The sequence below is a fragment of the Anomaloglossus baeobatrachus genome, chromosome 1, assembly GCF_048569485.1.
Source record: "Anomaloglossus baeobatrachus isolate aAnoBae1 chromosome 1, aAnoBae1.hap1, whole genome shotgun sequence".
Classification (NCBI taxonomy): domain Eukaryota; kingdom Metazoa; phylum Chordata; class Amphibia; order Anura; family Aromobatidae; genus Anomaloglossus; species Anomaloglossus baeobatrachus.
Genome location: NC_134353.1, coordinates 605142050 through 605166420, shown reverse-complemented (window position 1 = coordinate 605166420; position 24371 = coordinate 605142050). Strand labels below are relative to the sequence as shown.

The window sequence follows — 24371 nt, the reverse complement described above, 5'->3', positions numbered from 1 at the left end:
GGGGCACTAGTGCGATGCTCACATGACACTCGGCTCCCGCTGCCAGCACAGCAGAAGCCGAGTGTCATGCTAGTGTCCCTGCATCTGAGGTCCGACCGTGCGAGCGGACCTCAGCTGCGGGGGGCGGGCCTGCACTGAGGAGGGGATTTATCTCCTTCTCTCCTCCGTAGCTGGCTATTGCCATTCTTGCCTTGCACTCGCGGTACACCGGTGTACCGCGAGTACAGTGCGATCTTTCTCTCGCCCCATACACTTGAATTAGTGTGAGAGAAAACAGGATCGCATTACAATCGCAGCATGCTGAGATTGTTTTCTCGGTCCGATTAGGGCTGAGAAAATAATCACTCGTGCGCTGACACACAGGCTAGAATTGGTCCGTGTGGACTGCAATGTTTTATCGCACTCCAGTCGCACCGGTTTTCTCTCCGTGTGGCTTAGGCCTAACTAGGGAACACTTTTTTTTTTGTCATGGTCATCAATACCCCTTTGCATCCCATGATTCTGTTTGCTTGGCAGCAGCCACTTGGAGCTGCCTGTTTTATTTGACCTTATTATTCATGAACATCCCTAAAACTAGGTTCACATGCAGCAAATTAGCTGTGGGATTTTGGCAAAGACGCCTTACCCAGAGCACAGTACAATGCATGGTAAGGGGTTTAGTAAAAACCCATACACATGCCTTAGATAAAACCTACTTAGATTTGAGGACATTCCTTAATCTGCAGCATGCAGTTGTGTAAAATGTTATATGTCCCTTAATTGATACTGTGTATGATGTAGATATCTACCGTAGTATTTCATGGCACAAATGAAGTGACCATTATCTAATCACTACTTTTAAACTACTCTATATTTTCTTCTGTGATTAACAATGTCACACATATTATATATAGTGTTTTCTAAGTAGTGGAAGAATTAATAAATGCTGACAGTGGATAACAACAATGGACGTAAATGAATGGACATATTGTATGCAGCTATTTATTTAATACAATAGGTAAATGATTGTGACTCTCTTGGAAATGTCTGATTGGTATGGGCATCTGCTCTACTTTTTTTGCATTAATGTTTAATAAATTTGTCCATTTTGTAACATGTACTACACTACATTGTAATGTATGTTAAAAATGTAAAGGGAATCTTTCAGCAGGTTTTTTGCTATGTAATCAGACAGCAGCATGATGTAGGTGCAGAGACCCTAATTCCAGTGATGTGTCACTTACTGTCCTACGTATTGTCATTTTAATAAGATCTCTGTTTAATCTGTTGTAGATCAATCAGTTCCCTGAATGCTGAGCTCTGTATGATTTCGCTCACCCCACTTATTGGCAGATTTTGGATGCACTATAATATAAATTGGCAAAAAGCTGCTAATTAGTGGTGAGGGCGGAGCTACTGAGAGCAGGAGGACTACATGGAATGAGACAACAAGTTCTTTATTGATAACCTCCTGCTGATAAAACATTAATTTTATAAAAAAAAAAACTACAGAAAGCAGCCTAGTAGGTGACACATTACTGGAATCTACATCATGCTGCTCGTAGATTACATAGAAAAAACCTGCTGTCAGATTCCCTTTAATGTAAGGCTGGATCACTTATGATGTTAATTTACTGTCATTGCCTAGCTGGAAGAACAGTCAAAGACCATAACCTTAAAAGAAGATGTGGCTGCCCTGAAGACACGCCTGCATGAACTGACCATGGTGAGTTGTCATTTTTGGGAACACAAAAAAAAAGACCATTGTTGCTACTTTTCAGGAGTAAACTATAATATTGTTCAATATTGTTCTCCTATTCAATCGGGCATGTCATTCTCTTTGGTAGTCAAGTACGGTGGCCACACAAAATACTTTGATGACTACTAACAAAATGTATCATAGCACTTTTATAAATCTTAAAAATGTAACAATTTTACAAATATACAATAAATAAATAAATTATATTTTATAAAATAAATGTTTTTTACAAAGTGATATGTGGAATCTTTAGGTTTTTCATTAGGATTTAAAAATGTCACTATACCTTTCTACCAGGAAAATCAAAAACTTAAAAAGGATCTACTAGAGGCTCAAACCAGCATCTCTTTCCTCCAGAGTGAGCTGGATGCTCTGAAAAGTGATTATGCAGATCAAAGCCTGAGCTCTGAAAGGTATAGAACCAGTGTTATGTCTTGAGAAATGTCTCAATAAAGTTTATTGATGGAGTGTAATACTGATTTATTCTCACTTTCAGAGATATGGAAATTATCAGAGAATATACTGATGAACGGGAGAATTTGGCGCGGCAAATTGAAATACTACAGTATGTATATTTTTTTAGGGTTTCTCATAAATCTTACAGTTCCTGAAAATGTTTATGCGCCCAGTCAGATAATGTGCACTTCATGAATTAGTACATTTGCACCTATCAGAGAGGGACATGCTAGTCTAAAATAACAATGGTGAAAAGGTGATCTCTTGTGTGTGACTATAAAGCCCCCTTCACACGTCAATGATTCTGGTACGTATGTTGCGGTTTTTATATCAAATGAATTCACTGCACTCGATATTTGTGATGCAAGAAGGTGACAAATTTTATTCAATAAAGAATTGCGACTGTGCAATCAGACGTTAAGGGGGCTTTACACGCAACGACATCGCTAACGAGATGTCGTTGGGGTCACGGAATTTGTGACGCACATCCGGCCTCGTTAGCGACGTCGTTGCATGTGACAACTGCTAATGATGCAAAATACTCACCAAATCGTTGATTGTTGGCACGTCGCCCAAATGTTGTTGCTGATTTTGGACGCAGGTTGTTTGTCATTCCTGAGGTAGCACACATCGCTGCATGTGACAACCCAGGAACGAAGAAAAACACCGTACCTGCGTCCTCCGGCAACAAGGTGGGCGTGACTTTCAAGTGGCTGCTCTCCGCCTCTCCGCTTCTATTGGACACCTGCCGTGTGACGTTGCTGTGATGCCGCACAAACCACCCCCTTAGAAAAGAGGCGGTTCACCAGCCACAGTGACGTCGCTAGAAAGGTAAGTATGTGTGACGGGTACTAGCGATTTTGTACGTCACGGCCAGCGATTTTTCCCGTGATGCACAAACGACGGGGGCGGGTGCTTTCACGTGCGACATCGCTAGCGATGTCGCTGCGTGTAAAGCAGCCTTTAGTCAGAAGTCACTGTATAATGGGTGTCTAGAGAGTGAAAGATGAGGTGCCCTGTAGCACTAATACATAGGAAAGTGTGCCTTGAGGATAATGCACAGGGTTTGCAGGCACAGCAGCGCTGTTGCTATTGGTATATAGGATACACTATACCAATAGCAACAGCGCTGCTGCGCTTGCACTACACAGCGACTTCTGACTAAGACCCAGGCCGGTCAAAACGTCTGATTACTGAGTCGCAATTCTTTATTGAATAAAATTTGTCACCTTCTTGCATCAGAAATATCGAGTGCAGTGAATTCGTTTGGAATTTGATACTAGGGTCTTTGACTTAATTTTCACTTGCACCACCATTACCATAAGTCCAAGTGCAGACCATCTTTCCATTACTTGCGGTTTCTTATGTGTATCAGAATCACGGACATACGCAGACCCATTAAAATCAATGGGTCTGCGCACACATCGCTGATTTCTCACTGATGTGTTTCCGTCGGCGCACATGCGTGTCCATGTGTTCCGCGCGGAAACATGTCCATTTTTCTCCGTCAATACTGATGTCACACGGACCACACTATGGTGTGATCCGTTAAACACGTACCAGAAAAAAACGTACATTGAAAATAAAAAGCTTTTTATACTCACCTGTCTCCAGCGATTCAGTCTCCTGCTTCCAGGACTGCTAATTATACTCATGCATATTCACTGCATCACCGATTCAGAAGTAACAGTAGCGGTGAGACACCATCGCGGCAGACATCAGCACCACGGGCAGCAGCGGCGAGGACAGGAGAGTATAAGTGCCTGATCTCCGTGTATTATCACGGATAGCACATGGAGATCAAACGTGTCCCAAAATCACGGCACACGGAGGGCCATACGCACCTTTATCATGTCAGTGAAAAACATATGTATTTTTCACTGACGTCTGAAGGGGGCCTAATACACATTTGTAATTTGGCAAGGCTCGTTAAAGGGTCGTCTTTGACTCTTAGGATTGCTACTTCCAATAGGTGGCACTAGAGTTTAACTCCTCTTGTCTGAAGAGGCAATTTGCATATCAGATCACATAAACTTGCTATAACTTTATTCCATAAAAAGTAACATGGGGAATAGAGAAGGTTAGTAGACAAAAAGAAGACAGGATGATAACACTGAGCACCAGTTAGCAAAAACATTAAAAAATACATTTAACACAAACAAGTGGTTTGACCAATAGGTCATTCACTGACGATACCTTCCCTTTAAAGGTTGAGAATGTGCCTGTCCAGACAATTCATTCTTAATTGAAGTGCTAAAGAGAGTCCAGCAAAGTGCTCGGATAACTATGGCGATCCCCATTCAGACTGAACTCTTCCATTAGAGTTGGGATGAGTGGGGTCCCAGCCGTTGGAACCTCCAACAACAGCAAACTCCTATCCTGTGGACAAATGTTAATGATCAAACTTGGTTCAAACCCTTTCAGTGTCTCCTGTCCTGGAAGCACAGGGAGGCTTATTACGCAGTAAAGGGAACCTGTCACCATTAAAATGCAGCCTAATCTGCCTGCATCATATAGAGCAGAGGGAACTGAGTAGATTGATATATATATAGTTGTGTGAAAAAAACATTCAGTATAACCCATGTATTAGTCATTTAATCATCTGCTCTTTCTGGGATCTTTGGTCCAGTGGGCGGAACTATCAGTGACTGACAGCTTCCTTTGTATAATAGTGCACACGGAGATAGCTGTCAGTCATTGATAGCCCCACCCACTGGGCCAAAACCCCCAGAAAGAGCAGACGATTAAATGAATAATATACAGGGTTTACTGAATGTTTTCTCACAAAACTAGATTTCAGGGGCAACTTGATAATTGAACATTATATTACATTAAGTTGTGTAAGTACTATTTTAAGAATATATAAGTGCTGGACCCATAGTGTGGAATGTAGAGGTATTCGCTTGATTCATCCTTAGTATTACAATAGGATGACATCTTTAATCTCATGTTGGTACATTTTGTATGTGAGTGTATGAGCATTATACAGCCAATATTTATCTTTAATAACAGCTATCGGAGTGAGCTATCTAGAATCCATCTTAGGCCGGGGCCACACGGGGCACTAGTGCTATCCTCGCATGACACTCGGCTCACGCTGGCAGCACAGTAGAGCCGAGTGTCATGCGAGTGTCCATGTGAATGAGGTCCGACTGGGCAAGCGGACCTCAGCTGCGGGGGGCGGGTCGGCTCTGCGGAGTGGAGGGAGGGATTTCTCTCCCTCTCTCTCCTGTAGCCGGCTATTGCCATTCTCGCCCTGCACTCGCGGTACACCGGTGTATCGTGAGTGCAGTGCGATTTTTCTCACGCCCCGTAGACTTGAATGGGTGCGAGTGAAAGAGTCCCGCATTACAATAGCAGCATGCTGCGATTGTTTTCTCGGTCCGATTAGGACTGAGAAAATCATTGCTCATGTGTGCTGTCACACAGGCTAAGATTGGTCCGAGTGGAATGCGATGTTTTATTGCACTCCACTCGCACCATTTTTCTCGCCGTGTGTCTTAGGCCTTAAAGGGACTCTGTCAACACAGAATGACTGTTCAAACGAAGCCAAATGATTAAATACACTTTCCCAACTGCTTGTTTTCGCTCTATCTCCCTCCTCTTTTTTGATTGACAGCTCTGGCTTCATAAAGCCAGAGAAGGGCTGAGATAGATGGAAAGCAAGCAGGTGGCAAGGTGCATTTAAAGCACCAGTCCAGTGTTTTTTTTTTATTGCACCACTAGAGTAGTGCTTTAAAGCTAAGTCCCTTCCCCCCTGTCTTATACTCACCCTTCATCTTTTTCCAGCATCGCTCTGCTGGTCTCCTGTAATTTGTGACCTGACGGCTGCTCCAGTTTATCATGGAGCATCGTGGAGGTCAGAAATCAATACAAGTCTATGAGAGCCTTGTTCTGGTCTTGTTTTGGCACTCAGAGAGATGCATTTGGAGCTTGTGACATAACTTCTGACTTCCAGCCAATCAGTAGTTACAGTCAAAAGATGGCACCGGTAAAAGGTGAGTATAAGACAGGGGGCTTAGATTTAGGGCGCCACTCCAGCACGGAAAACAAAACCAAAAATGCTCATGTGGTGCTTCAAATGTTTGACCGTAATATACTGTCAACTGTACTTGGTTTAAACAGTCATTCTGTACTGACAGAGTCCCTTTAAATGCATCATTACTGCAGCGCCTGTAGAACTCTTAAGGCTAATACTATACCACTGAGTGAAATTATTCTGTAATAAGAAAATATACAATTATCCCTTAACAAAGGGAAAAATATTACCCGAGCACATTTCATTGTGTGTAAGTGTAAGAGCGCTAATTGAGAAGACACTGCATTCATAGATTTAATTATAAGGTGGAAATGATATTTTATAATTAGCCTTTAAACTACTTAAATGGAGCAGAAAACATCTTCTGGTATTTCTTTAGTTGACATTTTATACCTTCTGATTACAGAACAGCTAATAGAAAGCTGCATGACAGTAATGATGGACTGCGGAGTGTGCTGGAGAACAGTCTGATAAAGTACAACAGATCACTGGTACGTTCATGTTCCTGGCACCGGTTACGGCGACTCTTGTGTGTAATGATGCGCTCCCCGCTAGGATAACAGCGCTGCACTGTGAATATGAGCATGGCTTAGGGCAGCCACGTCTTTATCAAAGTTTAATCTTTTCTCCTGGTTTCTCTCAGCAGTAAGAAAAAATATCATTATACGAAGAACAAATTTATCTGCAGTCAAAGACATTTTATACCTCTGCCGCACAATTCTGACTCGCAATTTTTACTTGGTGCTTGTCATTTCTATTACAAATTGGAATATAGAAAGAGCTCACTAAAGAGAGAAAAAAGTTTTAATTTAGTATTCATGGAATCAGGAGGTGTGAAATGATCAAACTTTCTAGATGCAGGGGATAATAAAAAGTAGAAAAAGAAAAATAAAAAAGTTAAAATAGAAAGCAATACTATGGAATGAGAAGATAATTTCCATAACGATATGCAAACACTTTGGACTTTATTCAATATTGCATCAGTACCTGTTTTTGTTGAGTTTTTAATATTTTGCCCCTTTTCTTGTGTGCAATATTTATTTTTTCATTTTTTTTAAAGTCTATTTTACATATTTTTTTTGTTTTTCTTTTGTTTGCCATTTACTTTAATCAGTTTTGTATCAGCACCTGTTTTTTGTTGAGTTTTAAATATTTTGCCCCTTTTTTGTTTGAGCAATTTTTATCTTTACATTTTGCCTTTTTTGAAGTCTATTTTATGTTTTGTCTGTTTTTCTTTTGTTTGCCATTTACTTTATTCATTATTGCATCAGCACCTGTTTTCTGTCGAGTTTTTAATGTTTTGCCCCTTTTTTTTGTGTGAGATAATTATCTTTGCATTTTGCCTTTTTTGAAGTCTATTTTATATGGTTTTGTCTGTTTTTCTTTTGTTTGGCATTTACTTTATTCAGTATTGCATCAGCACCATTTTTTGTCTTATTTTTTTAATGTTTTGCCCTTTTTTTGTGTGTTAGATATTTATCTTTACATTTTGCCTTTTTTGACATCTATTTTATGTTTGTTTTCTGTTTTTCTATTATGTTTGCCATTTACTTTATTCATTATTGCATCAGCACCATTTTTTGGTCTTATTTTTTAATGTTTTGCCCCTTTTTTGTTTGTGTGATATTTATCTTTACATTTTGCATCTTTTGAAGTCTGTTTTATATGTTTTTGTCTGTTTTTCTTTTATGTTTGCCATTTACTTTGGCAAGTAAATTACATCTGCACCTGTTTTCTGTCGAGTTTTTAATGTTTTGCCCCTTTTTTTGTGTATGCTATATTTATCTTTACATTTTGCCTTTTTTGAAGTCTATATTATATGTTTTTTCTCTGTTTTTCTTTTATGTTTGCCATTGTGGGGAAGTTTAGGGTTCCAAATGTTTTTGTTAGTTCCATCATTTGTGACTTTTTGCAAAAATGCAAAATGTGTCTCAAATGCACTCCAATCATTCCCCAGAGTGATTTATGTCCAGGTGGTAATGTGGAACATTTATAAATTACATTTTATAAAACATGCTGCTTTTTTGCATTAAAAAGTCACAAAAATAAAGACCATTTTTTATTTTGTGCCATTTTGAAGAAAGTGCTGCAAAAACTTTGACAAATATCACAAGCCAAAAAAGAAAAATGACTTAAAAAATTCAAATGATGAATCAGGACTAGTGTGGATGATGCACAATAATTTTTTTTCCCCTTGATTTATTCTTTTGATCAGTGCACTTTTTTCCTCAAATTTGTCTTTGTGATTGTGTATTATGAGCTTTAATAAAAAGCAAGTGCATAACTTTAAGATCAAGGAGTTAAATGGGTATTCCCATTTCCAAGATCCTATTACAATATGTAGTAGGTATAATAATAAGAAGAATATTAGCAAATACCTCGAATTAGAAATGTAGTATAGTTCTTCTGATATAGTTATGTCTCTTAGGGGTGCTTCACACACAGCGAGCTCGCTGCCGAGATCGCTGCTGAGTCACGCTTTTTGTGACGCAGCAGTGACCTCATTAGCGATCTCGCTGTGTGTGACACTGAGCAGCGATCTGGCCCCTGCTGCGAGATCGCTGCTCGTTACACACAGCCCTGGTTCGTTTTCTTCAAAGCCGCTCTCCTGCTGTGACACACAGATCGCTGTGTGTGACAGCAAGAGAGCGACAAATGAAGCGAGCAGGGAGCAGGAGCCGGCATCTGACAGCTGAGGTAAGCTGTATCCAAGATAAACATCGGGTAACCAAGGTGGTTACCCGATATTTACCTTAGTTACCAGCAGCTCTCACGCTGCCTGTGCTGCCGGCTCCGGCTCTCTGCACATGTAGCTGCTGTACACATCGGGTTAATTAACCCGATGTGTACAGCAGCTAGGAGAGCAAGGAGCCAGCGCTCAGTGTGCGCGGCTCCCTGCTCTCTGCACATGTAGCTGCATTACACATCGGGTTAATTAACCCGATGTGTACTGTAGCTAGGAGAGCAAGGAGCCAGCGCTTAGTGTGCGCGGCTCCCTGCTCCCTGCTCACACTGGTAACTAATGTAAACATCGGGTAACCATACCCGATGTTTATTAGTTACCAGTCTCCGCAGTTTCCAGACGGCGGCTCCGTGCAAGCGCAACGTCGCTTGCACGTCGCTGCTGGCTGGGGGCTGGTCACTGGTCGCTGGTGAGATCTGCCTGTTTGACAGCTCACCAGCGACCATGTAGCGATGCAGCAGCGATCCTGACCAGGTCAGATCGCTGGTCGGATCGCTGCTGCATCGCTAAGTGTGAAGGTACCCTTAGCTCATGTGCAGGGCATTGCAGCTTAAGTATCCAAGGTTATGACCACAAGCAACTGACTAACTATCACTAGTTAGTCAGTGATCGTAACCATGAATCGCTAAGCTGCAATGCCTGCACATAAGGTAAGTGACATGGCTATATCAGAAGACCTATATTAGATTTCTAACTGTAGGTACAGTGCCTTGCAAAAGTATTCAGCCCCCTTGAATTTTTCAGTATTTTACCCACATTTCAGGCTTCAAACATAAAGATAAAAATTTTAATGTTATGGTGAAGAATCAACAACAAGTGGGACACAATTGTGAAGTTGAATGAAATTTATTGCTTATTTTAATCTTTTGTAAAAAACAATAAACTGAAAATTGGGGCGTGCAATGTTATTAGGCTCGTTTACTTTCAGTGCAGCAAACTCACTCCAGAAGTTCATTGAGGATCTCTGAATGATCCAATCTTGTCCTAAATGACTGATGATAATAAATATAAGCCAACTGTGTGTAATCAAGTCTCCGTATAAAAGCACCTGCTCTGTGATAGTCTCAGTGTTCTGTTTAAAGCACAGAGAGCATCATGAAGACCAAGGAACACAACAGGCAGGTCCGTGATACTTTTGTGGAGAAGCTTAAAGCTGGATTTAGTTACAGAAAAATTTCCACAACTTTAAACATCCCAAGAAGCACTGTGCAAGCGATCATATTGAAATGGAAGGAGAATCATACCACTGCAAATCTACCAAGACCCGGCCGTCCCTCAAAAATGTAATCTCAAACAAGGAAAAGACTTATCAGAGATGCAGCCAAGAAGCCCATGATCACTCTGGATGAACTGCAGAGATCTACACCTGAGGTCGGAGAGTCTGTCCATAGGACAACAATCAGTCGTATACTGCACAAATCTGGCCTTTATGCAAGAGTGGCAAGAAGAAAGACATTTCTCAAAGATATCCATAAAAAGTGTCATTTAAAGTTTGTCACAAGTCACCTGGGAGACATATCAAACATGTGGAAGAAGGTGCTCTGGTCAGATGAAACCAAAATAGAACTTTTTGGGCACAATGCCAAATGATATGTTTGGCGTAAAAGCAACACAACTCATCACCCTGAGCACACCATCCCCTCTGTCAAACATGGTGGTGGCAGCATCATGGTTTGGGCCTGCTTTGCTTCAGCAGGGACAGAGAAGATGGTTAAAATTGATGGGAAGATGGATAAAGCCAAATACAGGACCATTCTTTAAGAAAACCTATTAGTGTCTTCAAAAGGCCTGAGACTGGGACAGAGATTTGTCTTTCAACAAGACAATGATCAAAAACATAAAGCAAAATCTACAATAGAATGGGTCACAAATAAACATATCCAGGTGTTAGAATGGCAAAGTCAAAGTCAAGACCTGAATCCAATTGAGAATCTGTGGAAAGAGCTGAAAACTGCTGTTCACAAACGCTCTCTATCCAACCTCACTCAGCTGGAGCTATTTGCAAGGGAAGAATGGAAATGGAAGAACTTCAGTCTCTCGATGTGCAAAACTGATAGACACATACCCCAAGCGACTTGCAGCTGTAATTGCAGCAAAAGGTGGCGCTACAAAGTATTAACTTAAAGGGGCTGAATAATATTGCACGCCCCAATTTTCAGTTTATTATTTGTTATAAAAGTTTAAAATAAGCAATAAATTTCAAATATCAGAATCAGAAATATAAATAAATTTCAAATATATAATCAGAAAGCAAAGCTAAAGGTGCATTTACACTGATTGCTGGTAACAAGTATTCTTAGGAGCATACATATCCTGATAATCAGGCAGCATAAACAGGCCGCAAATCATGTGACAAACGAAAGAAACCCTCATTTATTGGGAGAAATTATATTTAAGGCTATGTGCGCACAGTGCGTTTTTTGCGGCGTTTTTGCGCGTTTTTCGGGTACGTTTTTGGCCTTAAAACTGCATGACTTTGCTTCCCCAGCAAAGTCTATGAGTTTTCAATTTTGCTGTCCGCACACAACTGTTTTTTTAAGCTGCGTTTTTGAGCTTGAAAAAAAAAATGGTCATGTCAATTCTTTCCTGCGTTTTTCTGCGTTTTCCGCCCATGCAATGCATTGGAAAAACGCAGCAAAACGCAGAGATCAAAAACGCAGCAAATCGCAGCCAAAAACGCACCAAATCGCGGTAAAAACGCATGCTTTTTTTACGCGTTTTTTCGACGCAGGTGCGTTTTTGTGCGTTTTTAGCGGCCAAAAACGCAGAAAAACGCAGCGTCAAAAAGACGCAGTGTGCGAACCTAGCCTAAGGTTGCTTAAAAATCATTGTTCTTGGCAGCACATCATCCTATGGGAACAGGACGTGCTGCAGAGTAAAATGACAGGTTATGTGCACAAAGTGGTCTACCACCAATCCTCCTGTGAGCATGGGAAGTTGATCTGTCTAAACAGGCCATTAAATGACCGCTGACTTGCAACCATGTAGCCAACATTGACTAGTGTAAACCCCTCTTTTTTGCAGCAAACTGTTCTATCAGATAAAGGCAATGAACCATGATTGACACCTTGTATCAGATTGCAGTCACCCGCTGTGGTCAATAATACTGTATATGGGAATAAAAAAGAGAGTCATCTTTTGGCTATGTTCACGCAGTGCACTTTAGTTGCAATTATTGAGTCCTGCTTTTATCTGCTAATATATATGATTTACGTGGTTTGGCTAGACAATAGGAGGTATCGGGAGGAATATAATAACTTTCTGTGAGATTAATTCAGGTAAAATATTTCATTGTAAACTTTCAATATAACCTCTGGACCATAGAAAAGGACATATAACGCTGTGTCCAACAACCCACCAGCTTGAAGCAACTAAGTTTTCTATTCAGTTCTCATGACAAACTTGTAAAGCAGATTGTAATTTTGTCTTTTTAGAGCACAAAAAACACTTCACCAGGAAGTACGATTTCTCGAAACAGTCCTAAGATGAACAGATGCAACTCTCCATATGACCGGTCAGTATAACGTTTAATGATGTCTCTTTATTACTACTATGTTATGGTTAGATCAAGTCTGGTTTTATGGGGTGGAAAAATGGTCAGTGGTTACCTAAGAAGACCTCAAGAACTGGACTACCAGGGTTATTCTTAAAATGAAACAGGAATCCATTGTACTTCAAAGTGAGTTCCAGAGCCTGGAAACTGGGGCACCCAACAATAGTGAACTGTGCAGTCCTTCATCTGTTTATGCGACTTGTGCTGCCCTTTCTGTCTTTTTGTTTATACTGATATACAGTGAAGAGCAAAAGGGTAACATTGTTTTAAACTTTTGACTTTCAGGCTTCATATCTCACCATACACTACAGCTTTGAGCGTGAGACTAGCTTCATTTTATACACAATCATCTTGGCTTTTTCGCACATAAATTTGACTTGCAACTATGTAGCAGATGATTAGTTATGCAGATTATTGTCATGTCACTGCATTGTTACTGTTTTGCTGCTAAAAATCTAAATTATTATTATTTTGTAAATCCACATTTGGCTTTCAACACTGCCTGAATCCTTCTGGGCATACTCTCTATCAGATTCAAGCATGGTTCGACTGAAGTCTGATCTCAGGTCTCTTCTACATGTTCCCAAGTTTGGTGCATTGTTTGACTCACTTGGGTATGTTTACAGCTTTTTCTTCAACTCTACTCACAAATGTTCATTTGGATTAAGGACAATGGGGGGCCAATCCAGCACCTCTACTTCATTGTCATTGAATCATTTTTTTCACCAATCCCGATGTATGCTTCGGGTCATTGTCCTGCTGGAACACTATGTCGTCCTTTTCCTATCGATAGTACTCGAGTGTACAAGTAACTCGTCATGTAGGATACTCACATGTAGCTCAGCATTGAGTTCACCATCGATCTTGTTTAAGTATCCAATGCCTTTGGCTGTGTAACAACCCCATATCATCAAGTTTCTTCCACCAAACTTGAATATTGCTTCACTTTCTTGATCCATTAGCCCCCTTTTCCCTTGCTTCTTAACGACCGATTTGCACCCATCAGAGCCTAGTCTATTGACTTTAATCTCATTGCTGCAAATCACCCATTTCCAATCTTATACTGTACACTTTTTGTACTTTTTTGCAAGTGAAGCTGACGCATGTTATGACGATATTGAAATTGTGTCTTCACCTTTTTTTCGGGCCATCGTTCTAGACTTTTGTTACTTGCATTGCACGGACGTCAGTGATCTCACTATTATAAAGCATATCACCCACCTCCACTGCTATGTTTGTTGCGTCAGAACTGATAGACCTTGTGATGAGCTGACTTGTTGACTCCAATATTTTGCCAGGATGTCCACCTCTTGGCATTTGGATGAATGGACGAACTTCAATTTGTATTCTTCCAACTGTCATGGCACTCATATAATGCAGTTTGGCAATCTTGTTGGCTCAGAGACTGCTATCGATAAGCTGGATGATGCTGTTTCTATTTTCTTGGGAAATCTTTGTGGCTGCTCCTCAATTCGAACCAGTGACCTTTCACTTGTAATCAACCTAATACACCGTGTGCAGAATTATTAGTGTGCAGAATTATAAGTGTGCAGAATTATAAGTGTGCAGAATTATAAGTGTGCAGAATTATAAGTGTGCAGAATTATTAGTGTGCAGAATTATTATACAAGTTGTATTTTAGAGCATTTTTTTTATTATTGATCAACAACTATGTTCTCAAACAACCCAAAAGACTCATAAATATCAAAGCTTAATATTTTTGGAAGTTGGAGTGTTTTTTTTTTTTACATTTGGCTATCTTAGAAGGATATCTGTTTACGCAGGTAACTATCACTGTGCAGAATTATTAGGCAACTTAATAAAAACCAAATATATTTCCATTTCACTTGTTTATTTTAACGAGGTAAACCAATATAACTGCACAAAATTTAGAAATAAACATTTCTGACATGCAAAAACAAAACCCCAAAAATTTTTTGAAAAATATAGCCACCTTTCTTTATGATGACACTCAACAGCTTACCATCCATAGATTCTGTCAGTTGCTTGACCTGTTTACGATAAACATTGCATGCAGCAGCCACCACAGCCTCCCAGACACTGTTCCGAGAGGTGTACTGTTTTCCCTCCCTGTAGATCTCACATTTTATGAGGGCCCACAGGTTCTCTATGGGGTTCAGATCAGGTGAACAAGGGGGCCATGTCATTATTTTTTCATCTTTTAGAGCTTTACTGGCCAGCCAGTGTGGAGTAGCTGGATGCATGTGATGGAGCATTGTCCTGCATGAAAATCATGTTTTTCTTGAACGATACCGACTTCTTCCTCTTCCACTGTGTAGTGCTAAAAAAATAGTGGCCATCAGGAATCCATATTGGAAGTCTGTCTTTATGAAACCCTTTAAGATATTAGGCTATAGCAGTTATGGTTTATGTTAGCTTGTTTGTCTGTAATTTTCCCAGATTTTCCCAGTTATATTCTATTGAGAAAAACATGTCTTTTCTGTAGTTTTCCCAAACACCTGGAGTTATAGTTCTAGCGAGAATCACTCAGTCCCACATAGTTGTCTTATCAATATTTAGTGAGAATCTGTGCGTATTTATAGTATGGCAAAACGTGTGAAACCAGGAGCTTTTTGGCATGTCTCATCCGATGACGCATTTGTCCAGTGTATGTTGGCATCTGAATAGTTGGCCACTCAGAAGAGGGATACTATATTGGACAAATGGAGCCTATTAGAGTTTGTGTAACATTTGGTTACGCAAGCAATTTGTTTTCACGTGAGATATAGACTGGTGAAGATTTCAGCAAAGTCAGAAGCCTGTTTACCTGTGGAGGGGACGCCCGTGACACCACAGTTTGGATCCCAGGAGTTTCTCTGTCTTCACTGTTTTGCTTCTCACAGCTGATGTTTTCCGGGCAGATGATGTAAGGCTCCTGGTGAAGTTTCTTTGTTCTCTGTAGTGTGTAATGTAAGTACTTTACCTTTCTGATCTATATTATGCAAAAGTGTACGCAATATCACACTATTTCCTATTTTCTGTAATCATTTAATCATTATAATATTAATGAATCGCCTTCTTTAAAGCCGTATCCGATCCCTTTAAATACTTGGCAAAACACACTGCTTGAAGAAGTTGTCTTCCAGAAACTGGCAGTAGGTCTGGGAGTTGAGCTTCACTCCATCCTCAACCCGAAAAGGTCCCACAAGTTCATCTTTGATGATACCAGCCCATACCAGTACCCCACCTCCACCTTGCAGGCATCTGAGTCAGAGTGGAGCTCTCTGCCCTTTACTGATCCAGCCTCTGGCCCATCCATCTGGCCCATCAAGAGTCACTCTCATTTCATCAGTCCATAAAACCTTTGAAAAATCAGTCTTAAGATATTTCTTGGCCCAGTCTTGACGTTTTATCTTATGTTTCTTGTTCAAAGGTGGCAGTTTTTCAGCCTTCCTTACCTTGGCCATGTCCCTGAGTATGGCACACCTTGAGCTTTTTGATACTCCAGTAACGTTGCAGCTCTGAAATATGGCCAAACAGGTGGCAAATGGCATCTTGGCAACTTCATGCTTGATTTTCCTCAATTCATGGGCAGTTATTTTCGCCTTGTTTGCCCAACACGCTTCTTGCGACCCTGTTGGCTATTTGCTAAGAAACGCTTGATTGTTCGGTGATCACGCTTCAAACGTTTGGCAATTTCAAGACTGCTGCATCCCTCTGCAAGACAACTCACAATTTTGAACTTTTCAGAGCCCGTCAAATCTTTCTTCTGACCCATTTTGCCAAATGAAAGGAAGTTGCCTAATAATTAAGCACACCTTATATAGGGTGTTGATGTCATTACACCACACCCCTCCTCATTACAGAGATGCACATAATCTGATTTACTTAACTGGTAGTTGGCTCTCAAGCCTATACAGCTTGGAGTAGGATGACATGTATAAAAAGTATCATGTGATCAAAATACTCATTTGCCTAATAATTCTGCACACAGTGTAGAACACTGAGCTATTAGGGAATATGAGAGCAGGTTGTAATTTGTAGCATACAGGAAGAAAAGGATTTTTCCACCACCAGGAGCAAAACAATAACTAATCATATGCTAAATAGTTGCAAGTCAAATTTATGTATGAGATAATCAAGATGATTGTCTCTACATTGAAGGTAGTCCTGCGTTCGAAGATGTAGTGAATCGTGACATATGGAGCTTGAAACTCAAAAGTTAAAAACATTGTTACCCTTTTGCTCATCAGTGTATACGATGGTATTATGGGAGCAATACAAGTATTAATATACTGTAAATTTTAATTTCGTGTATGTATTGTAAGGTGATAGTGTCTGGACACTGTATTACAATTATTTGGCCATTGACATCAAGTAACATGGCAGTGTATGGCAGTGATATAATGGCACTATATGTTAGTATTGTTTGGATAATACATGGAGTTATTAGTTTTTATTCACAACTTTTTGAGTTACTACAAGAATAGTTTCTAATTTTCCAGGAATAGAAGAAATAGAATTAGTGTGCAAGTGTCCTTATTATATATGGCTATATTTTCTATAAAATTGGCCCTGCTTGGTCTTAATTTTATATGTATTCAAACAAAGGGAAATAAGTAAGCTCAATGGGAGGTGTATAAACTCCAACATTATCTAGTAGGAACCTGGAACCATTCCTTATGTGTCAGTTTTACTTAGTATTGTGTATTCTACATGAAATACCAATTCCAGAACATCTTTTCATAGAACTCTGCGTTGTGCTGTTTTCTGTCATTTTTTCTAGAAAAGGACCATTTATTTGGGGCTCTACACACTGTGACTCTGTCTAATGAATGCTGCCAGAGTCATACTCTGTATTGGGGAAATTGTAACACACAGTTGCGATCTTATGTATAGATACTGATAAGGAATAGGAGTGGAGTGGCATAACTCAGAGGTACAGTGCCTGGCGAAAGTATTCGGCCCCCTTGAATTTTTCAACCTTTTCCCACATTTCAGGCTTTAAACATAAAGATAAAAATTTAAAATTTTATGGTGAAGAAACAACAACAAGTGGGACATAATTGTAAAGGTGAACAATATTTATTGCTTATTTTAAATTTTTGTAAAAAATAAAAAAACTGAAAATTGGGGCGTGCAATATTATTCGGCCCCTTTAAGTTAATACTTTGTAGCGCCCCCTTTTGCTGTGATTACAGCTGCAAGTCGCTTGGGGTATGTGTCTATCAGTTTTGCACATCGAGAGACTGAAATTCTTGCCCATTCTTCCCTTGCAAATAGCTCGAGCTGAGTGAGGTTGGATGGAGAGCGTTTGTGAACAGCAGTTTTCAGCTCTTTCCACAGATTCTCGATTGGATTCAGGTCTGGACTTTGACTTGGCCATTCTAACACCCGGATACATTTATTTGTAAACCATTCCATTGTAGATTTTGCTTTATGTTTTTGATCATTGTCTTGTTGAAAGACAAATCTCTGTCCCAGTGTCATGTCTTTTGCAGACTCCAACAGGTTTTCTTCAAGAATGGTCCTGTATTTGGCTCCATGCATCTTCCTATCAATTTTAACCATCTTCCCTGTCCCTACTGAAGCAAAGCAGGCCCAAACCATGTTTGACAGCAGTGGGGATGGTGTGTTCAGGGTGATGAGCAGTGTTGCTTTTACGCCAAACATATCGTTTGGCATTGTGCCCAAAAAGTTCTATTTTGGTTTCATCTGACCAGAGCACCTTCTTCCACATGTTTGGTGTGTCTCCCAGGTGGCTAGTGGCAAACCTTAAACAACACTTTTTATGGATAGCTTTGAGAAATGTCTTTCTTTTTGCCACTCTTCCATAAAGGCCAGATTTGTGCAGTGTACGACTAATTGTTGTCCTATGAACAGACTCTCCCACCTCAGCTGTAGATCTCTGCAGTTCATTTAGAGTGATCATGGGCCTCTTGGCTGTATCTCTGATCAGTCTTTTCCTTGTTTGACATGAAATTTTTGAAGGATGGCCAGGTCTTGGTAGATTTGCAGTGGTATGATACTCCTTCCATTTCAATATGATCGCTTGCACAGAGCTTCTTCAGATGTTTAAAGTTTTGGACATCTTTTTTTAACCAAATCCGGCTTTAAGCTTCTCCACACGTCCAAAAGGGGACGAATAATATTGCACGCCCCAATTTTCATTTTTTTATTTTTTACAAAAATTTAAAATAAGCAATAAATATCGTTCAACCTCACAATTGTGTCCCACTTGTTGTTGATTCTTCACCATAACATTAAAATTTTTATCTTTATGTTTGAAGCCTGAAATGTGGGAAAAGGTTTAAAAATTCAAAGGGGCCGAATACTTTCGCAAGGCACTGTATGAGAAAAGAGGCTCCAGAATTGTTATCTAAGGGAAATGCAAGCACATATAAGTAATCATTATTGTAGCCATGTACTTTATTACACTGGCAGAGGACAATGTGACCAACTGGACTAGCCAGAGGCAAGTCCCTGGTGGCTTCTTCCTGCCCTGCTCCACTAGTCTGATAGGTCTCTCTCTATGTGCATATATACATTCTGTGCAGAATTATTAGGCAAATGAATATTTTGATCACATGATAATTTGTATACATGTTGTCCTACTCCTAATGAAGAGGAGTGTGGTGTAATGACATCAACACCCTATATAAGGTGTGTTTAATTATTAGACAACTTCCTTTCCTTTAGCAAAATGGGTCAGAAGAGAGATTTGACGGGCTCTAAAAAGTCCAAAATTGTGAGATGTCTTGCAGAGGGATGTAGCAGTCTTGAAATTGCCAAACTTTTGAAGCGTGATCACCGAACAATCAAGCGTTTCATGGCAAATACCAACAGGGTCGCAAAAAGCGTGTTGGGCAAAAAAAGCGCAAAATAACTCCCCATGAATTGAGGAAAATCAAGTGTGAAGCTGCTAAGATGCCATTTGTCACCAGTTTGGCCATATTTCAGAGCTGCAACATTACTGGAGTATCAAAAAGCACAAGGTGTTCCATAATCATGGACATGGCCAAGGTATGGAAGGCTGAAAACTGACCACCTTTGAACAAGAAACATAAGATAAAACGTCAAGACTGGGCCAAGAAATATCTTAAGACTGATTGTTCAAAGGTTTTATGGACTGATGAAATGAGAGTGACTCTTGATGGGCCAGATGGATGGGCCAGAGGCTGGATCAGTAAAGGGCAGAGAGTTCCACTCCGACTCAGACGCCAGCAAAGTGGAGGTGGGGTACTAGTATGGGCTAGTATCATCAAAGATGAACTTGTGGGACCTTTTCGGGATGAGGATGGAGTGAAGCTCAACTCCCAGACCTACTGCTAGTTCCTTTAAGACAACTTCTTCAAGCAGTGGTACAGGAAGAAGTCTGTATCGTTCAAGAAAAACATGATTTTCATGCAGGACAATGCTCCATCACATGCGTCCAGCTACTCCACAGCATGGCTGGCCAGTAAGGGTCTAAAAGATGAAAAAATAATGACATGGCCTCCTTGTTCACCTGATCTGAACCCCATAGAGAACCTGTGGTCCCTCATAAAATGTAAGATCTACACTGAGGGGAAACAGTACACCTCTCGGAACAGTGTCTGGGAGGCTGTGGTGGCTGCTGCACGCAATGTTGATCGTAAACAGATCAAGCAACTGACAATGTATGAATGGTAGGCTGTTGAGTGTCATCATAAAGAAAGGTGGCTATATTGGGTTGTAATTTTTTTTGGTTTTGTATTTCCATGTCAGAAATGTTTATTTCTAAATTTTGGGCCGTTATATTGGTTTACCTGGTGAAAATAAACAAGTGAGTTGGGAATATATTTGGTTTTTATTAAGTTGCCTAATAATTCTGTACAGTAATAGTTACCTGCACAAACAGATATCCTCTTAAAATAGCCAAATCTAAAAAAAACCCCACTCCAACTTCCAAAAATATTAAGCTTTGATATTTATTAGTCTTTTGGGTTGATTGAGAACAGTCCTCTAAAATACAACTTGCCTAATAATTCTGCACACAGTGTAAGTGCTGTAAAGCAAGGTATAGCAAGGAAAAGCAGGGAGGGGAGAAGCTGCTAGGGCCCTCTCTCTTGGACTAACCCTCCTAGTCACATCATTGTTGAAACACCGTAAGTAAAACATGCACAGCTTCAATAATGGAGCCGGTCTTTGACCCTTGTGGAACATTGGCTCATTTAGCAGCAATCATATTACAGGTTCTCTTGAATAAAACATATATCAGGAGAGTAATCTACACAACTGTGGGAAGGAAAGTATGGAATTACAAGATCTGTACAGAAAGAGCTCCAATCACACAAAGAAATGTAATTAATTCAATTAGAATAATATTTTGGATCCATTTAGAAAACAATAATCATTTCACCTTACCTTTATAATACTTTGAAATATGTAACCAATGTGCCACTGACTTCCTAACGTTAACCACTTTCTTGACAAGGTCTCCTAGATCATCCTACTTAGATGAGGACTATGATACTTTGGCGGTATGTGATCCCATGCAGAGAATAAACTGTGAGGTTGATAGCCTTCCTGAAAGTTGTATAGACAGTGGACTATCCACTTTGAGAGACTCCAATGAATACGATTCAGAGGTGGAGTACAGGCCTCCAAGAAGCGTTCAGCGGTCAAGATTTGCTCATGAAGGTTATGGCGGTGATGCTTCAGATACAGATGTGAGTATTTGCAGTAGAACACATAATTCTTTAAAGGGGTCTTATTAATTTCCCCATGTTGAGAACATGCTTATAGAGGTTTTCCATTAAGCATTTCCCAGTAGCCATAGTGGTTTATATAGGTAGCTGTTATCCATTTCTGGATATCTAATGAAGGGGAGAATCATAAAGAAGGATTAATTATATCTATAACATTTAATTTTATTCTCCCAGCTGCATTTAAAAACTATTTGACATCTTTGTTGATCATGTATGCAGACATGACTGAAGGGTTTTGTCAAGGGGAGTTCACTATCATGGAAATTCAGGTAGCAATTCACATGAACAATGCTGTACAATCGAAAGTTTTCACACAGACACAAATTTTGATTTCCACAAAGTTTGCTGCTTCAGTGTCTTCTAAAAAAATCTTGAGTTCTCCATTGATTAACTTCCATTATACTCGGTACACAAGTCAAGCCCGTAAGAGCGTCCAACTGCTTGTTATGAGTATCGAGCACCCAAGCGGTAGTGCTCGCACATCACTAATAATAATGAAAAAATGCAGACCTCCTCCACATGTAGGTGAACATTTCCACCTCACACTATGCTACTGTCTCCAAAAAGACAGGGACGACATTACTTATGCTACTATACTCAGTCTAATTACTCTCTGCAAAAGATGGGGTAATTATACCTAACAAATACAATATCTAGCCCTGCAATACACAAGGCAATATCAAAATAGAATCTGTATGCCTGCCTACCAAGGCAAAATCTACATAAAATCTATATGTCTGCCTACCAAGGCAACATCTACATAGAATCTGTATGCCTGCCTACCAAGGCAAAATCTACATAGAATCTATATGTCTGCCTACCAAGGCAACATCTACATAGAATCTGTATGCCTCCCCACCAAGGCAACATCTACATAAAATCTGTATGCCTCCCCACCAAGGCAACATCTACATAGAATCTGTATGCCTGCCTACCAAGGCAACATCTACATAAAATCTGTATGCCTCCCCACCAAGGCAACATCTACATAGAATCTGTATGCCTGCCCACCAAGGCAACATCTACATAAAATCTGTATGCCTGCCTACCAAGGCAACATCTACATAAAATCTGTATGCCTCCCCACCAAGGCAACATCTACATAGAATCTGTATGTCTGCGCACCAATGCAACATCTGCATTGAATCTGTATATCTGCCCACCAAGGCAACATCTACATAGAATCTGTATGCCTGCCCACCAAGGCAACATCTACGTAGAATCTGTATGCCTGCCCACCAAGGCAACAGCTACATAGAATCTGTATGCCTGCCCACCAAGGCAACATCTACATATAATCTGTATGCCTCCCCACCAAGGCAACATCTACATAGAATCTGTATGCCTCCCCACCAAGGCAACATCTACATAGAATCTGTATGTCTGCGCACCAAGGCAACATCTGCATTGAATCTGTATATCTGCCCACCAAGGCAACATCTACATAGAATCTGTATGCCTGCCCACCAAGGCAATATCTACATAGAATCTGTATGCCTGCCCACCAAGGCAACATCTACATAGAATCTGTATGTCTGCGCACCAAGGCAACATCTGCATTGAATATGTATATCTGCCCAAGAAGGCAACATCTACATAGAATCTGTATGCCTGCCCACCAAGGCAACATCTACATAGAATCTGTATGCCTGCCCATCAAGGCAACATCTACATAGAATATGTATGTCTGCCCACCAAGGCAACATTTACATAGAATCTGTATGCCTGCCCATCAAGGCAACATCTACATAGAATCTGTATGCCTGCCCACCAAGGCAACATCTACATAGAATCTGTATGCCTGCCCATCAAGGCAACATCTACATAGAATTTGTATGTCTGCCTACCAAGGCAACATCTACATAGAATCTATATGCCTGCCTACCAAGGCAACATCTACATAGAATCTGTATATTCGCCCACCAAGGCAACATCTACATAGAATCTGTATGCCTGCCCATCAAGGCAACACCTACATAGTATCTGGATGTCTTCCTACCAAGGCAACATCTACATTGAATCTGTATGCCTGCCCATCAAGGCAACATCTACATAGAATCTGTATGTGTCTCTCTCTATCTCTGTGTCTGTCTTTTTGTCTCTCTATCTCTATGTCTGTCTTTCTGTATATCTCTGTATCTGTCTCTATCTCTGTGTCTGTCTTTCTGTCTCTCTCTATTTCTGTGTCTGTCTGTGTGTGTCTGACTCTCTATCTCTATCTCTGTGTCTGTCTGTCTCTTTCCCCATCTGTCTCTTTCCCCATCTGTCTCTTTCCCTCTGTCTCTTTCCCTGTCTCTGTCTCTTTCACTGTCTGGCTCTATGTTTTTTTCCCTGTCTGTCTGTGCCTGTCTCTTTCCCTGTCTGTATCTGTCTGCCTCTTTGACTGTCTCTCTCTGTCTCTTTCCCTGTCTGTGCCTGTCTGTCTCTCTCTGTCTCTTTCCCTGTCTGTGCCTGTCTGTCTCTGTATGTCTCTTTCCCTGTCTGTTTCTTTCACTGTCTGTGCCTGTCTGTCTGTGTCTGTCTCTTTGATTAGCAAGACAAAACGGGGAGCCCAGCCAGAGAAAACACGGCCGGCAGCCAGCAAAGGCGCTCAACACAGTGAAATCCTAGGTGTATTGCCCCCAGGGAAGTATGCAAATCAAAAGGTCCGTAGAGCCTCTGTTAGGAGTCTCGACACGGAAAATAGCCAGAATTTCTCCTAAAAAGAGCCACTCCTTTGCTAGGTCCTTCCCGGAGGGATATCTGGCTATTTTCCGTGTCGAGACTCCTAACAGAGGCTCCACGGACCTTTTCATTTGCATACTTCCCGGGGGGAAATAAACCTAGGATTTCATTGTGTTGAGCGCCTTTGCTGGCTGCCGGCAGTGTTTTCTCTGGCTGGTCTCCCCGAGATCAGTGATTGTTTTGTCTTGCTGGTCTACTAGGCATTGCTCCCACCTGGCCAGAATCCTACTCCACACTGATGAGGGGCAATACCCCGAAACAGCTGTCTGTGGATGTATACCTACCCTTGGTATTTCCCTTGTCATATCTTTAAACTCGTCAAGAGCTGGATATTGACTAAAAGGGCCACTTAATATAATGGTTATGGTGGTCTCCTAAAAAGAGCCACTCCCTGGCTAGGTCCTTCCCGGAGGGATATCTGGCTATTT

At 40.6% G+C, this 24371-nt stretch overlaps 1 protein-coding gene across 1 annotated transcript in view; it reads left to right on the top strand.

Moving 5' to 3' along the window:
* RASEF (RAS and EF-hand domain containing) overlaps nucleotides 1–24371 on the top strand; it is a 128979-nt gene that overhangs the window by 72580 nt on the left and 32028 nt on the right. The window contains exons 5-10 of the mRNA XM_075340344.1: nucleotides 1628–1705; nucleotides 2036–2151; nucleotides 2235–2303; nucleotides 6640–6724; nucleotides 12411–12490; nucleotides 20946–21180. Of these exons, the coding sequence (XP_075196459.1) occupies nucleotides 1628–1705; nucleotides 2036–2151; nucleotides 2235–2303; nucleotides 6640–6724; nucleotides 12411–12490; nucleotides 20946–21180 (663 nt within the window). The remainder of the gene's footprint in view (nucleotides 1–1627; nucleotides 1706–2035; nucleotides 2152–2234; nucleotides 2304–6639; nucleotides 6725–12410; nucleotides 12491–20945; nucleotides 21181–24371) is intronic.